General features: G+C 48.4%; 1 protein-coding gene and 1 long non-coding RNA gene across 2 annotated transcripts in view; both read left to right on the top strand.

Annotated features, from left to right (window-relative positions):
• The window catches only part of LOC308057213, a 183,746-nt gene extending 167,171 nt beyond the window's left edge, over window positions 1-16,575 (top strand). The window contains exon 3 of the long non-coding RNA XR_013925179.1: window positions 14,766-16,575. This is a non-coding gene — a long non-coding RNA (uncharacterized lncRNA). The remainder of the gene's footprint in view (window positions 1-14,765) is intronic.
• On the top strand, window positions 7,804-10,643 carry LOC308057209 (olfactory receptor 14C36-like). The gene has a single exon (XM_080411339.1). The coding sequence runs from the start codon at window positions 8,432-8,434 to the stop codon at window positions 9,365-9,367; it is 936 nt and encodes a 311-aa protein (XP_080267465.1). The 5' UTR covers window positions 7,804-8,431; the 3' UTR covers window positions 9,368-10,643.

Raw genomic sequence — 16,575 nt, 5'->3', positions numbered from 1 at the left:
CTCGGCAACAGACACAGACAATAGCTCCCCTGCGACAGGGAGTTGGTAGTGATGGACCGGTATATGTGAAAGTACCTTTTACAGCTGCGGATTTGATGACTTGGAAACAGGCAGCAGGAAATTATAGAGAAGATCCTGAAAAAGTGGGCAGGGTGGTAGATATTATACAGAACGCAGAATCCAGACTGGAATGATTTACAAGTTATTCTGGATAATTTGTTAGATGATACAGAGAAGCAAATGGTATTAAAAGCTGGTAAAGCACAGGCAGAGTTGGATGTGATGAGTGGCATAACAGGTGGAACAATGGAACAGAATTTTCCATCTGGGGATCTGCAGTGGGATCCAAATAATGTGACACATAGAGAAAGACTGAGACGGTATCAAAAATGGGTTTTATATGGGATTAGACACACTATGCCCAAATCTCTGAATTGGTCTAAGCTATATGAAGTAAGACAAGATAAAAATGAATCTCCCTCAGCATTTTTGGAAAGATTAAAGGAAGCCGCCAGGAAGTCTACTGATTTGAGAGTGGAAACAGAGGCAGCACAGATACAACTGGCTTTGATTTTTATGGGACAGTAGGCATCAGATATAAGGAAAAAACTCCAGAAACTGGAGGGAGAGAATTCAAGGAGTTTGAATACAATGCTGGAGGTGGCATGGAGGGTATATAACAACAGGGAAAGAGAAGAAAGAAAATCAAGGAGAACAGATTTATTGGCAGTAATGACAGGGACAACAGATAGAGGAAGGGGCAGAGCAAGAGGACGAGGATTTAATGGAAGGGGAGGTGGTTGTATAAACTGTGGCAATCGGAAATTTAATACCCCCTTAGGAGTAAATCAATGTGCCTTGTGTAGGGAGAAAGGACATTGGAGAAGGGACTGTCCTAGAAATAGGAATGCTCATCAAGAGCTTGCCAAGGTAATGGTTTTAGATGATTGAAGGGGACCGGAGGGGAACCCAGCTGAGCCTTTGGTTATATCTAAGCTGGGAGATAAAGAAGTTAAATTTTTAGTGGATACAGGAGCGACATTTTCGGTATTAAATACCTGTAAAGGAAACGTTGGAACAAAACCAGCCAATATAATAGGAGCAACAGTGAAAGAAGAAAACAGGCCATTCCTACAACCCCTAGATTTGAAATTTGGAGATAAGATAATTCCACATGAATTTCTCTATGTACCAGAATGTCCTATACCCTTGTTAGGAAGAGATTTGTTGTCCAAATTAAATGCACAAATTGTTTTTGATGAAGGAGAACTTTTCTTGAAAATACACGAGTCAAAAATGGGAGAAATCCTGATGATACAAGAAAAGCTAAAGGAACAAGAAATTCCACCAGAGGTGGATTTAGCAGTGATCCCTACTGTATGGGAAACAAATATTCCTGGTAAATCGAAACTAGCAGAGCCTGTTAAAATAGATTTGAATGAAGGCACAGGAACAGTGAGAATTAAACAATATCCAATCAAATCAGAAGTGAGACAGGAATTGAAGAAATCGATTGATAATTTTTTGGAGTATAAAATTTTGGAAGAATGTGAATCTGAGTATAATACTCCTATTTTATCAGTCAGAAAACCTTCGGGGGAATATAGGCTGGTACAAGACTTGAGAGCAGTAAATCAAATAGTTAAGGATATTTATACTGTAGTAGCAAATCTTTATACATTGTTAACAGCATTGAGGGAGAATTATCAGTGGTTTACAGTGCTTGATTTAAAGATGCTTTTTTTATTGTATACCTTTGGAAAAGGAAAGCAGAAAACTGTTTGCTTTTGAATGGGAAAATCCTCAAACCGGGCAAAAGATGCAGCTGACATGGACTAGATTGCCCCAAGGATTTAAAAACAGTCCAACTATTTTTGGAAATCAGTTAGCAAAGGAACTTGAAATCTGGAAACAGGATAAATCAAGACCTGGGCATTTACTCTTACAATATGTGGATGACATACTGATGGCTACAGAAGAAAGATTTACTTGTATACAGGTGACTATTGACCTCTTGAATTTCCTGGGACTAAATGGGTATAAGGTATCCAGGAAGAAAGCCCAGATAGCCTGCCAGACTGTGATATATCTGGGCTTTGAGATTTCAAAAGGACAACGACAATTAGGAAAAGATCGCAAAGAAGCTATTTGTGGTATACCTGAGCCGAGAAATATTCATGAGCTCAGAGCATTTTTGGGAATGACTGGGTGGTGTCGCCTTTGGATCATGAACTATGGGCTAATACCTAAACCGCTGTACGAGGCCCAAAAGAACTCTCCCTTCGTATGGGGCCCACAACAACAAAAGGCTTTTGTAGAGTTAAAACGTGCCTTAATGTCTGCACCTGCCTTGGGACTGCCAGATTTAACCAAAGATTTCCAGTTGTTTGTTCATGAAAGACAACACCTTGCACTGGGCGTGTTAACCCAGAGGATAGGAAGCTGGAAACAACCAGTCGTATATTTCTCTAAACAACTGGACACAGTGAGTAAAGGGTGGCCAAACTGCCTTCGAGCAGTGGCAGCAACAGTGATGCTCATACAAGAAGCTCGGAAGTTAACTTCGGGAAGAACAATAGCAGTCTACGTCCCACACATGGTGATAACTGTTTTAGAACAAAAGAGGGGACACTGGCTGTCTCCCAGCCGAATGATGAAGTACCAGGTAGTACTGACTGAACAAGATGATGTGATTCTAAAGACAATTAACATGGTAAATCCTGCAGTGTTTTTAAGTTCCATACAGGAAGAAGGACGACTGGAACATGACTGCTTGGCTACCATCAAGTATGTTTACTACAGTCGTGAAGATCTGAAGGATGTACCATTGGAGCGACCAGACTGGGAATTGTATACTGATGGAAGCAGCTTTATGGAGCAAGGAGTCCGATACGCCGGATATGCGGTAACAACAGATACTACAGTTATAGAAGCAGGAGCATTGGCGAGTACTACATCAGCTCAAAAAGCGGAACTCATCGCTTTAATTCGAGCCTTAGAATTAAGCAAAGACAAGAGAGTAAATATCTGGACTGATTCAAAATATGCCTTTGGGGTAGTGCATGTCCATGGAGCCTTGTAGAAAGAGAGGGGGTTATTGTCCTCTCAAGGATCTAACATTAAACATCAAAAGGATATTTTACAATTATTGCGAGCAGTTCAGAGACTAGATCAAGTAGCAATCATGCACTGTAAGGCACATCAAATTTGGAATACAAAAATAATAGTTGGAAATAATTTAGCTGATAAAACAGCAAAGAAGGTAGCAAAGAGACAAACATCGCAAATGGCAATAATTCCTTCTAAAACAGTAACCCTTCTTAGGGAAAAACCGAGATATTCAGAGGAAGATGACAAATTAAGTCAGTTTTAAATGCTAAGAAAAACTTAGCTGGATGGTGGATAACTCCTAATGGACAGGTAGTAATTCCACCTCTTTTGATGAGAGAGATAATTCAAGCAAAGCACCAAGAATGTCATTGGGGGGCAGAAGCTTTAGTAACATCTTTACGAAAACAAGTGGTATCAGTTAAGATGTTGGGAATAGCTAAAATGATAACTGCAAAGTGTGAGGTATGTTTGAAAAATAATCCAATGATTAAGAAAAAGGTTCAAATGGGTAGACTGAAATCTGGTGTAGAACCTGGAGATTATTGGCAAGTAGATTTTTTAGAATTACCCAGACAAAATGGGTACCGGTACATTCTGGTAGGGGTTGATACTTTTACAGGATGGCCAGAAGCCCTTCCCTGTCGCACCACACAAGCAAAAAGAGGTTGTGAAGTGGTTATTACAAGAAATAATTCCGAGATTTGGAGTTCCTATTGGAATTTCTTCTGACAGAGGTCCACACGTTGTTGTTGAAGTAGTCCAAAGTGTTAGCAAAGTATTGGGTATTAACTGGGATTTGCATGCGTCTTGGAGACCACAATGTAGTGGGAAAGTGGAAAGGATGAATCAAACTATTGAAACGACAAATAAGTAAAATTGGTCAAGAAACCAGTCTAAAGTGGCCTCAGGCACTTTCATTGGCATTATTACGAATTAGGGTACAGCCAAAGAGTGGAACCTCAGTCAGTCCTTATGAATTATTATATGGAAAACCATATGAGTCTCCAGAACCAAATCCAAACATACATGTGAAAGGAAAGCAGGACGTATATAACTATGTACTTTCTCGAGGGAAAACTTTGGCTGCAATTTGGAGTGCAGTAATTTGGAATAGACCTTTATCCCTGGAAAATTCAGTGCATGATTTCCAACTGGGAGATGATGTCTATATGAAAACCTGGACCTCCAAACTGCGGCGAATGAAGAGACGGGACGCAGCTGATGCAAGCAAATGTCAATTTATTGTACAGAAGCACGAGTTTATATCCATTTCAGAAGCTGCGCGTTTTAAACAGATTGGCTCTTGAAGCTAAGCATTGCATCCTAGGCAATCCCTGATTGGTGGTTAACTACCAGCAATTAACAGAAAGGTGTCATCTTTCCTTGGCGCCATCCGTCTCCCACTCCCCTGTGCTCTGTAAACATGTCTCATCATGTTAATTGTTGTCTAGACAAGCTCGAGCACATTCCTCTCAGCTAGCTGATTGCCACGCATGGTCCTGGTTTCCAGCCCGCTCCTGCACTGAACCTTTACAGGAACGTTGGAAAGGACCTTTTCAAGTACTGTTAACCACTTTTACATCTATCAAGATATCAGAATCAGATGCTTGGATACATTATACTCGAGTGAAGAAAGCACCTACTCCATGGAAAATGGTCAATCGTGATCCAGAGACTTTAAATTTGACACTGAAATATGTCTAATTTCTCATATTGGATTTTATTTTGGTCGGTAGTGTTGGTGGGATCATGGGCTGACTTGGTGGACAGGAACAAAAGACAAGTAGAAACAGAACAAGTGATTGACATTCCCAAAAAAATGGCTGAGGAAAATTTGACAGTAGGATTGATTAAAGGATTTGCCAATTTACAAAACGTCACGCAGATCAGTGCTTGTTTGCCAATGCCGAGGGCGGTAGGTGAATCTATTCCATGGGGAATTTTAACTATGAATTTGACCAATCTGGAACATAAAAATGAAACCACCTATTGTGAACAAAGGCCAGTGACTCAATGGTATGAACAAGTAAAGGTTATTAGAAAACAGTGGAAGTCGCCAGGTAAAGAAACGGATTGTAAAAAACTACTGAATTATGATTTTATAACAGGATCCCGACCTCGTGCCATAGCTTGATTTTTTCTTCCTGGGGGTCCAAATCCCCAGTTAGGATGGTGTTCTTATGATGAACAACTTAAAACCAATGTAAGCAAAAATATCATGGAATGGAAGTGTAACAAAACTGGCCAAGGTACACAATTAATAGAACAATGGGACTCTATATGGTCTATGTCCATATTTTCCCAATTTCAGTACATGGCCAGAACTTCTTGGTGTTTCACCTGGGATGGAAAAGTTTTTGCAGTGTTACCCTTAGTTAATGATAAAACAACTTTATTGAGAGAAAAGGAAAATGAAATAGTACCATGGTGGAAATGTGAAAAAGTGTATGACTGCAGCAATGCAGACTTAATAATTCAAAGAATTCCTCCTTTGGCTGCTGCTTTGAAATATGGTTGTTTCTGTCGAGATCTCAATTTAACCAGTACTTTTACACTCAGGAAAGGAACTCTCTTCAGTTGCAGAAAATCTACTATTCAAAGACCAGGACATTTAATTTGGGCGTTAAGTGACGGAACCTGGACAACTCATTTACCATTAGATGGTAAGGTGAAACAAATTACTTTAGGCATGCCAACATTGTGTCCAATTTGGAAGAAATCACCATTTAGAGGATCCCAAGAGAATTTAAAATTGAAATGAACAAAGAGATCTGAGACAAATGATGATATTTGGAATGAACCATCTACAGGAGTGAAAATTGGCTGGGCACTTGAATCACTTTTAAATCCTATAGCTTCATACAGAAACAGAGCATGGCTCTATCAGTTAACTGGTCGAGTGGAAAAATTAGCAAACGTTACCAAAAAGGTGTTTAAGGAATTGAATATACAATTATAGGCGACCTCCAGAATGACTTTATAAAAGAGAATGGCATTAGATATGCTCCTACTTAAAGAACATGGAGTATGTGGATATCTCAAGGATAAACTGGACTACTGTTGTATCCACATTCCAAATGTCACACAAGATGTGGAACATGATGTGGATTTATGAGATAAAATTGAAAAAGAAACAGAATCAATTCAAGAAGGTATGTCAGAAGACTGGTTAGGGAAAATTTTTTAACAAACTGGGATGGAATTTGAGCTCTTGGATACAATCCATAATCAAAACTTTGTTTCTGTTATAAATTGTCTTTTGTCATGGTAGTATATGCATGTTTAAAGAAACAGTTTACCAATAGAATTGCAGTCAATTGTATGATTATGAGAGAAGTACCAACTATTCTATTAGGACATAGTCCACCACCAAAATATTTTGAAACAAATGCTATATAAATAATGTGAAAGTATTGAAATAATGATTTTCAACACTTTCAAAGGGGGGAAATGTTATCGATTTGCTAATAAGTTAAGATTGATTGACTTTATTTGATCGATTATTTGATTTTATAAAAATTATTTTATAAAATAGAAATACAGAAGGATAAGAAACATATTTTAATGAAACTTATAGCTGCACAGTAAAAGCTGCTATGAGATCTTCTGTACATCCCATACCAAGGCTAGAAGAATGGGCTAGAATCATTGTTAAAACTTAGGTAATAAATTTAGGGTTTGAAAGGTTTCTTTGTATTTGACTAGTCTTCTGTATGTAGAAGTGTATTGAAATGTCAGAATATAAGATTAATGGAAACCGGGGAGAGTCAACTGGAACAGCTTGTAGGTGCCTGCCAAGAAATCGTGAACTTTAGTAAAAGGTAATTCCAGCAGGGGGAGATCGCGACAACCGACTCACATATCACCTACCCAAATCGTACCCCAGACCCATTACTGGACCTTTCTAAGCTTTACTGCGCAGAATCGGATATGGGAGGAGAATATGTTAATGGTTTATGGGAAATATTATGATTATGCATGAATACTTAATGAATATGTATGAATAAGTTCTATATATGGTGTCTGATTTTGAGACCTGGTGTGCGTTGATCGTGAGAGGACTCGCTCACGCACCCGGCCATCAATAAAGAAGTGTCTGCTTATCTACATCACACTGGAGTCGATAAGTTCTCTATTCCGAGTTATCGGTAACAAACACAGCCTTTAGACCGTTGGTTTCATGTGTTTCAACAGCTCCTGGTCCAGCAGAGCAGCAGAAGGGATGAAGTGCATCTCTCCTGCTGCCACGCTGCCATTTCTCGCTGAGCAGAGCCTGAGGGTGACTGTCCTGCACTGCTACTGTGTGGGAGGTGGTGTGCCGGGCTGGGGAAGGGGAAGGAGTTCCCGAGTGTCCCTTTATCTCTCTCCTGGCCTTGCTCAGATGCTATTGGCATTGCAGACAGGCTCTCTGGCAATAGGGGTTTCAGCTGCAGGCTCAGGCGCAGACCTTGTGGGTCCTCCTGTGCGGACATGTCCTCTAGCATGGAGGTGTCCCAGCTTTCCCCTTACCGATGATGCTGTGGACAATGCAGTCTGTGAGGCTAGGGGAGGAGCTGAGTCTCCTTTAAAAAGTTCACATGGTTGGAACCCTTAAACATCCTTCTGGGGTGTCCACCCAACCTCTATGCTGCTTCCAGGGCACACAGTGATCCCTGGGTGTCCTTGGATAGCAGTGTGGTGCTGAGCCTTTGGGAAGGGATGAGGCATTTTGTTCTCTGCAGTGGATCCCTCTGCTCTCAGCAGTGCCTGGCTGCTTGTCAGGGTAACATGGCAGTGTGATCACTCTCCATCTAAGAAAGGAGCAATTGCCGGGCAGCTGGGAAGGAGAGGGATGGAGAGAGCAGAGTGCCTGCCTCTGCCCTCAGGCACAGACAGTCCCCTTGCCTCTCAGCACTCACTCTGCTCTCCCTGAGCACAGCACAAAGCCCTCCTGACCTGACTCTGGCCATGGCCGTGGCACAGCACGGGCAGAGCCGATGCTGACAGGCCCTTCTGCGCTGGGAGCAGTTTGGGCTGAGCCAGGGCAAGGCCAGGACGGGCCCCTGCCCCCAGGGTTCCCATGAAGCCCCTGCTGCAGAGCAGGGCTCACTGCTGGGCAGCCAGCGGGCACAGCCCCTGCTCCTCACAGCACACTCGGCCAGCACTCAGCACAGCTCCAGCCAGGGCTCGGAAGGGAGCTCTCCTAGGAACGGCAGAGGGGGGGACATGGGGCACCGGGAGCGGTTCTAGGAGAAACAGCTTTCACTTGGCTCACAGAAATCTTTCCTGACTTGTCACTATGTTTTCTTCATGAACGGGACCCTATGGTTGGAGGCAGCAGATGTCCAACAGCAGCTCCATCACCCAGTTCCTCCTCCTGGCATTTGCAGACACGCGGGAGCTGCAGCTCTTGCACTTCTGGCTCTCCCTGGGCATCTACCTGGCTGCCCTCATGGCCAATGGCCTCATCATCACCACCATAGTCTGTGACCACCACCTGCACACCCCCATGTACTTCTTCCTCCTCAACCTCTCCCTCCTCGACCTGAGCTCCATATCCACCACTCTCTCCAAAGCCATGGCCAACTCCCTCTGGGACACCAGGGACATCTCCTACTCAGGATGTGCTGCTCAGCTCTTCCTGATTGTCTTTTTCCTTTCAGCAGAGTGTTCTCTCCTCACCGTCATGGCCTATGACCGCTTTGTGGCCATCTGCCAGCCCCTGCACTACGGGACCCTGCTGGGCAGCAGAGCTTGTGTCCACATGGCAGCAGCTGCCTGGGCCAGTGGGTTTCTCTGTGCTGCGCTGCACACGGCCAATACACTGTCACTGCCGCTCTGCCAAGGCAATGCCCTGGGACAGGTCTTCTGTGAAATCCCACAGATCCTCAAGCTCTCCTGCTCACACACCTACCTCAGGGAAGTGGGGCTAATTGTGGCTGGTGCCTCTTTATTATTTGGCTGTTTTGTTTTCATTGTGCTGTCCTACGTGCAGATCTTCAGGGCTGTGCTGAGGATCCCCTCTGAGCAGGGACGGCACAAAGCCTTTTCCACGTGCCTCCCTCACCTGGCCGTGGTCTCCCTCTTTGTCAGTACTGTCTTGTTTGAATACCTGAAGCCCCCCTCCATCTCCTCCCCATCCCTTGACCTGGTGGTGACAGTTCTGTACTCGGTGGTGCTACCAGCAGTGAACCCCCTCATCTACAGCATGAGGAACCAGGAGCTGAAGGACGCACTGAAGAAGCTGATGCAGTCAGGTTTCTCTCAGCAGCACTGAACTGCCTCAATCTCTTCAGAAGGTGTCTCCTGGTCATCTCGGGAACATCCTGTGCATTTAGCACTTTTAATGTCACAATTGCGTTTCTTCTAGAATGTTTGCATGCACTCCACTTCCTCAAAGGAATGAACCCAGCCTGCCTGACCCAGAGGCTTTTGTACTTTTGCATCCAGGGTGGTGCAGCTGGACTCCTGTGTCACATCTCTGTAATTTAAGGGGCTTGTGTAGTGGAGATATCTATCAAGTTCCCAGGAGAGTAAAGCACCAGTGTAGAGCTCAGCTGTGTGAGTGTGCAAAGTTGGGGCAAATAACAGGGTGGGGGCTCACAGCAGGGTGTCCTGGTGTAAATCCTTGGGTCACGGTGAAGGAAGCAAGGCAGTAATCGGGTGGGACACAGGGCTCTGCTCAGTGCCATGTTCCTTGGATATCCATCCAGGGGAAGCTGCCCCAGGTGCCCCAAGATGTCCTAAGCACCAGTCATTTCCTTTGCTTGTTGTACACCCCAGTCCCTACGAGGAACATTTGCTGCATGGTCACCTCTGTCATCCTTAGTGGCTCAGTGATACCCAACTCCATTGCAATTCTAAATGTAAATGGAGCCACTTTCCTACCGTCACTGGTTACACACAAGTCCCATACCTCTTGCCTCAGTTGGCCACTCAGCCAAGGCCGTGGTCAGACATCTCCAACCAGATCAAATCCTCACAGCTTTGCTTTGACAAATAGTAAAGTAAACCACTGACTGAGATCCCACCAACTGGCCTGGGTCCAGCTCTCCAGTCTTTCACTCTAGATGTTATCTCAAATAAACGCCAGTTTCTCAGCCTCTCCTTGTCCATAACATGATCCAGGTCCCAACCATCCTTCTGGCTTCTGCAGGACTTGCTCCAGTCTGGCAGGGTTTTCTTGTGCTGGGGAGCTCCATTGTGGGCTCAGCAGTCCTGATATGGTCCTGTGGTGGGGTTAACCACGGCCAGCACCCAGCCAGCCCCCCAGCTGTTCATCTGCTCCCCTGACTCAATAGGACGAAGGGAGAAAATAAGCCAGCGATGCTCCTGGGTCAAGGTAAAGGCAGAGAGATTACTTACCGATCCCTCTCATAGCCAAAGATGTGTTGTCTTGCCAAAGATCAATTTCATTCATTGCCAATTAAAACAAGATGTTGATTGTGAGAAACAATGACCAAAACATTGAAGACCCTTCCCCAGTTTCTCCCAGGGCCAAATTACTCCATTGGTCCCAATTCACCCACACAAGCACACCCTGAGAGGTGCGGGGGGGGGGGGGGGGGGGGGGAGGTGTTGAAGAGGGTTGATGGCACAGAACACCTCTGCGGCTCCTTCCTCCTCACACTTCTGCCCTGCTCCAGCGTGGGTCCTCTCCATAGACCCCGCTATCTTTGCGGTCAAGTGTATGCATTCTTCATTTCATTCTGTCTTGCTTGTGTCCTTGAAACTCAGAGAATGACAGAGAATGTTGACATTGGAAGGGACCTCTGGAGATCATCCAGTGAAAACCCCTAGGAGAGGCACGGCCAGCTCAAGCTGGTTGTACAAGGCCTTGGCTTGGTAGGTTTGGGCTATGTCAAGGGGTGGACATTCCATAACCACTCTTGGCAACTACCTGCAGTCGTTGATCATCCTCAGTTCAAAAAGTGTAACCTTGGCTCACATGGAATGCTGCATACATTAATAAGACTCTCAGAGCCTTTTCTTCTCCAGACTGAACAGTTGTAGATCTCTCACGCTGTGTTCCTGGGAGACATGCTCCAATCCCTTCAAGAACCTTGGTGGCCTTTTGCAGGACTTTAGTAGGTCATCAGCTCCCTTGCTCTGGGAAGCCCAGCCCTGGACACGGCACTCCAGATGTGGCCTCAGCAGTGCTGAGAGGAGGGGAAGGGTCACCTCCCCCCAACGGCCAGCGATGCTTGTCCTAATGCAGCCCAGGGGGCCGTTGGCCTTTGCCATGAGGGTGCATCGATGGTCCTGCTCAGCTGCTTGTCCTCTGGCACCCAAAGGTCCTTCTCTGCAGAGCTGCTCTCTGGCCGGCCTGCCACCAGCAGGATAGCCCCAGGAGGGCTGGATCATGGGCTGGCCTCCCCCAGGGACTTGCTCAGCACCAGCAGCAGCATCTTGCCCATCTTGGAGACGAGCTTCAGCTCTGGCACAGGCTGCAGGGTGCTACAGAGTCACCTGGGAGAGCAAAGCCCTCTCCTGCAAGGGCTGCGCAGCCCAGGGCTGTTGCCCTCTGGCCTCGGGGACTGCAGCCTTTGCTCTCGTGGTGGGAAGCTCCTTCATCCTTCTGCTGCCCCCTGCCACCCGCTCCAGCATCCTCTGCTGGGCAGCAAACCCCTCCCACACAAGGGCTCCCATCCCTGGGTACCGGTGTCCGTGTGACAAGCCTGCCCTTGGCCCTGGTGCCACACCTGAGGTGCTGCAGCACACATGGGCCCCAGAGCCCACCACCTGGGGCGCGGGCAGCAGGAGCCCCCTGTGCCACCACAGAGCTGTGACATCAGTGCCGTAAGCGCTGAGGAGGGGCAGGGGAGCTCCCACGCCTTTGGTGGGGGATGGAGACACAAGGTCTGTAGGGGAGACCTACGGGAAAGATGAGTGGAGGGGGATGCTCTGTGTGAGGTCAGGGCAGCTCAAATACATGGAGCTCTTCCATTGGACAGGCAATGAGGTTGGGTGAGAGCTTGAGTGTGGAACAAAGGGGAGAGCAGCCAGGGTGGCACTGTGGGAGGAATTAGTTGTGGTTTGACACTGGCCGGCACCCAAATGCCCAGAATCTGTTGCTCACTGACCCCTTACATGCCCAGCGTGATGGGGGAGAGAATCAGAGGAAAACTCACAGGTCAGGAAAAACAGAGTTCAATAGGAGAAGCAAAAGCTTTGTGTGTGCAAGGAGCAACATGAGCAATTCGCTCACTCCTTGCCATGGGCAGCAGGGGTTCAGCCATCCCCATAAGAGCTGCTCTTCAGCACATCTGTCAGTGACACGGGAGGACAAATGCCACGACCACAAACGTTCTCTTTTCATCCTCCTTTCCCCGAGCTGTTATTGATGAGCACAACGTCCTGGGATAGGCAATATCCCTGTGGTCATGGGGGTCAGCTGTCCCAGCTTCTTGCGTCCCCCCAGTCTCCTTGTAGCGCAGGCAGAGTGTGAGAAAGAGAAGCCTTGGTGATTACTCTGCAGCGGTGGCCAAAACACTGGTGCGTGGTCAGCGCTGCCCTAGGAAGAGACGCAAAGCACAGCACCAGAAGGGCTGCTGTGAAGAACATGCACTCCATGCCAGCCCGAGCCAGGACAGAGCGACAGGTCATACAGTCAGGGTGAGGCATGAACAATGTCTTCTTGAAATGACCTGAGGAAACCTGTGGATCACAGAGCCTGGCTCTTCTGGGGGAATCTGTCTCCTTGGTGATCACTGCACAGGTAAGCAAGGATGCCAGGAGCCCAGGTCTTTGTGGGCGAGTTCCCCAGACCAAACAGGCCACCCACTCTGATGCTCATCTGCACCTGGGACTCCACAAAGAGGACAAGATGCTCAGGAATGTAAAGACCAGTGCCACCTTGCTTCTAGTAGTGTGCAGTTGTGGTGTCCCTTATGATAAGGCATGTGTGGATGGAGAGCAGCAGAGCACAGCCCAGGACAGGAGGGAAGGAGAACCTGGCCTGCTGAGGGCACTGGCAGGTGGGATCCCATGGGGGCAGGGCCCTGAGAGCATCCCTAGGCCTTCCTGGCCCTGACCAGCCTCACATGGGGCCTCCACCCAAAGCTTTGTCCATTGCTCCAGGAGCCCCTTGAAGCCAGGCAGGAGATTCAGCCCCAGCACAACCTGTGCTGTAGGTGTGCGGGTCTCCAGGCACAACCATAGGCACAGCCTGGCCTGTCTATGGACCTTGTTGGTTCTGAATTTCAGGATGAGTTCCCAGCTTGATTCTGAATGGGGTGGCCAATGATATGAAACCATGGCCCTCCAAGTACTGGGGATATTCTGCTGCCTCCCTTCCTTCCTCAGCTCCCTCCCAGTTATACAAATCTTCCTTGCTGTAGTGGCTTGTCACTGGCCAAAAGCCCAGCAGCCACCCAGCCGCTCCCTCCATCATTCCCTCCCCAGTCAGGGCCAAAATATTAACACAGCAGTCTACATGTGCTGTTATGAGTGATGATAACGTGGAAAAAATAATCTCCCTCAGTGTCTTGTCAAGGCACCTCTTCATGCGCTCCAGGGCACAGCTGGCTGCCTCTGCTGCCAGGTCACGGGGTGGGATTGTGTTTTGCCTTCTGTCCCCCAGCACCACCAGGGCCTTTTCTGCACAGACACTGCCCAGCCAGGCAGGTCCCAGGCCCTGCAGCTGCAGGGTGTTAGTCCATGCGAGGGAGGGGCAGGCTCTGCCCTTGGTCCGTCCTGCATCTGTGCAGCTCCTGACAGGGCGGCCACCCCACCCGCCAGGGTTCCCCTCCATGGCATCCCTAGGGCACAGGGATGGTCCTCTCAGTTTTGTGCCACCGACAGACACTGTGAGACTTGCCTCCACGGGGTCATCTATACAGCCCTTAAACTGTAATCCGGAGAGTCCTCTGCAACGTCCACACTGCCCCAATATGTCCCAGTGGCCTCCAGGTGGGGTGTGAGCCCTTCCCCACTGCTCTCTCAGCCTGACCATCCCGCTGGTGTTTTACCCATCTCTTTCTGTTCCCACCCAGAGTGTCATGGCTTCACGTGGGCAGAGGAATGCTGAGGGAGACCATGGGCAGAGTTTGGCTGAAGCCGAGGGAAATGACATCCACTGTGGAGCTCCTCACGCACAACTGCAGGCTGTCAGGTTGGCGAGGCAGGATTTACCCTTGGAAAATCCACCTGGACAGTTACCCGCTCAGGTGCCAGAAATGTCACCCAAGGGGACTCTAACTGGTGGCACACCCCTCACCATGGGGGTTTGTGCAGCCTGTGGTTCCCCGAGCTAAAGGCTGCAGGTGAAGAAGGAGGACAGTGCTCTTGCTTCAGTTCATTGCTTCCTGTGCTCCTGCCTTGTACCACAGTGAGTACTTGGAAACCTTGCCATAGGCAACACAAGGCTCTTACATCCTCCCACAAAAGCCCTCCATTCTCCAGCGTGGACCAGCCCAGCTCCCTCAGCCTGATCTACCAGGGCACGTGCTCCAGCCTTGACCATCTCTGTGATTCTTTACTGAAATGGCTCCAGCGTGCCAATGTCTCTCTGCTATTGCGGAGCACCAAAGCTAGACAAGTACTCTAGATGTGGTGAAACAAGTGGGAAGCAGAGGGAGGGAATGACTTGCCGTGGCTGTGCTCCTGGTCATACAGCCCAGGAGGCTGTTGGTCACCTTTCCTGATGGCTCCTAGTTTGCCGAATGCAAACCAAGGGCCCAGCCAGGCAGTCCCTGCCCTGTGTCATCGCAGGGCCTCGGTCCACTTTAGGGGCAGGACTTTCAATTTGTCATTCTTGGGTATCACGAGATTCATGGGTGCTTCCAGTCAAGAGGAAGTTCCTCCAGTCTCTAGGACCTTCCAGTGGTGATGGAGAATGGCTTCACTGGGACATCGGCCTGCTCACACTGCTCCCTGGGATGCCGCCCCTCCACCTCCCTGGAGTGGGAAGCATTGAATTTGGTCAAATGACTCCTGACTTGATCCCCATCCACACTTGGCTGGTTCCCTCCAGAGCCCTGCCTTCAGGCACAAAGCTTTGGGACACGATGCTGGGGAAGACTAAGGCAAAGAGGATCTGGAGGATGTTCAGTTTTATCTAGACCTGCTCTTACTAAGCTCAGCAGTGGCCACACAGGGGCTTTGTTTAGTTCTTAAACTGTTCTGCAAGTAGCGACAGATCCTCTTGATGCCCTTGAACGTCTTGCAAGACCCCATACTAAGCAGGCTTTGGCTTCCCTGAAGACATCCCTATTTCTAAATTCCTCTTTGAGCCCTTGCATCCACCTCCAGGATGCTTCCTTTTCTCTCTGGAGATACTTGAGGAATTCCTTCTTTAGCCAAGGATCTCTCTTGGCATGTCTGCTTGATTTCCTGCTTCTCGGTATGGACAGTTCTGCTTGGGAAATGCTTTCCTGAATGACCAGCCGTACACAGCTCTGCTGTCCTTGAGTGCTGCTGCCCATGGGACTACCACTACAAGTCCCCTGAAGAGGCTGAAGCCTTCTCCCACTATTTCATGAGCACTACAGCCAGGGCTGACACTGGTTTTCACTCCCTCAGCAGCACTGCCTGTTTGGCAAGGACCAGATTCAGGTGAGCGTCACCTTTGTTGGCCTGACACCTGTGCAAAGAATTTGTCTCAAGAGACCCCCGACACCAGCTGGACGGTGTGTATCCTGCTGTGCTCCCCTTCCAGAAAGTGTCAGGGTCATGAAGTCCCCAGTAAGAGCTGGGATCATGGACTTGCAGACTTCCTTGGCTTGCTTAGATAAGCCTTTCTCCACTGCCGTACCCTGAGTGCGGGCGCTGTGTCTCCCACCAGGATGGCACACTAACCGGCCTCTCGCTGAGACTCTCCTGCAAGGGCTCACCCAACCTGCTGCACACCCCGTAGAGGAGATCCGCACGGGCAACAAGTGCCTGCACACGGAGGGCATCCCCTCCTCAGCTTCCTGGCCTGTCCCTCGTGAAAAGCCCACACCTTCCCCTGCCGCACCACTGTGACCTGTCCCACCACCCCTCAGGATTTAGTTCATCAATAGCATGATTTACTCCATCCATATCCAGCACGATGACAGCAGGTGGAAGTCCAGCTCCTCCTGCCTGTGCCCCAGGCCCAAGCCATCGGTGCGCTTTTGGGCTGCAGCACCTCAGCCATAGCGCTGGGGCCACGCTCAGGCTTCTCTCGGGCAAAGCTGGTACCAAGCGCCCCCAAGCCAGCGTGTGCCCGTGCTGTGCTGGAGACCAGAGACCTGCTGGAGTGGGTGGCGGTGGCAATCTAAGCGCACCGGCAGAGGAAGCCCTGCCCTCTGCAAGGCCAGAAAAGCAGTGCTGGGCTCTGCAGCCCTGGCAGAAGAAGGCTTGGCTAGCTGCAGTGCTGCTGAGGCCCCTGAAGGCCTGTGGGGGAGGGGAGGCTGACCTCCAGGAGGACATGGTGCTGCTGAAAATGTGCTTCAGTTTGGGTATGCTGTGATCCAGGAACACTGTGAGAACCATGCACTGGTTCTTTGATGGTATCTTCAC

This window comes from Falco punctatus, assembly GCF_963210335.1.
Source record: "Falco punctatus genome assembly, contig: scaffold_40, whole genome shotgun sequence".
Lineage (NCBI taxonomy): Eukaryota > Metazoa > Chordata > Aves > Falconiformes > Falconidae > Falco > Falco punctatus.
This window is presented reverse-complemented; position numbering and strand designations above follow the sequence as displayed.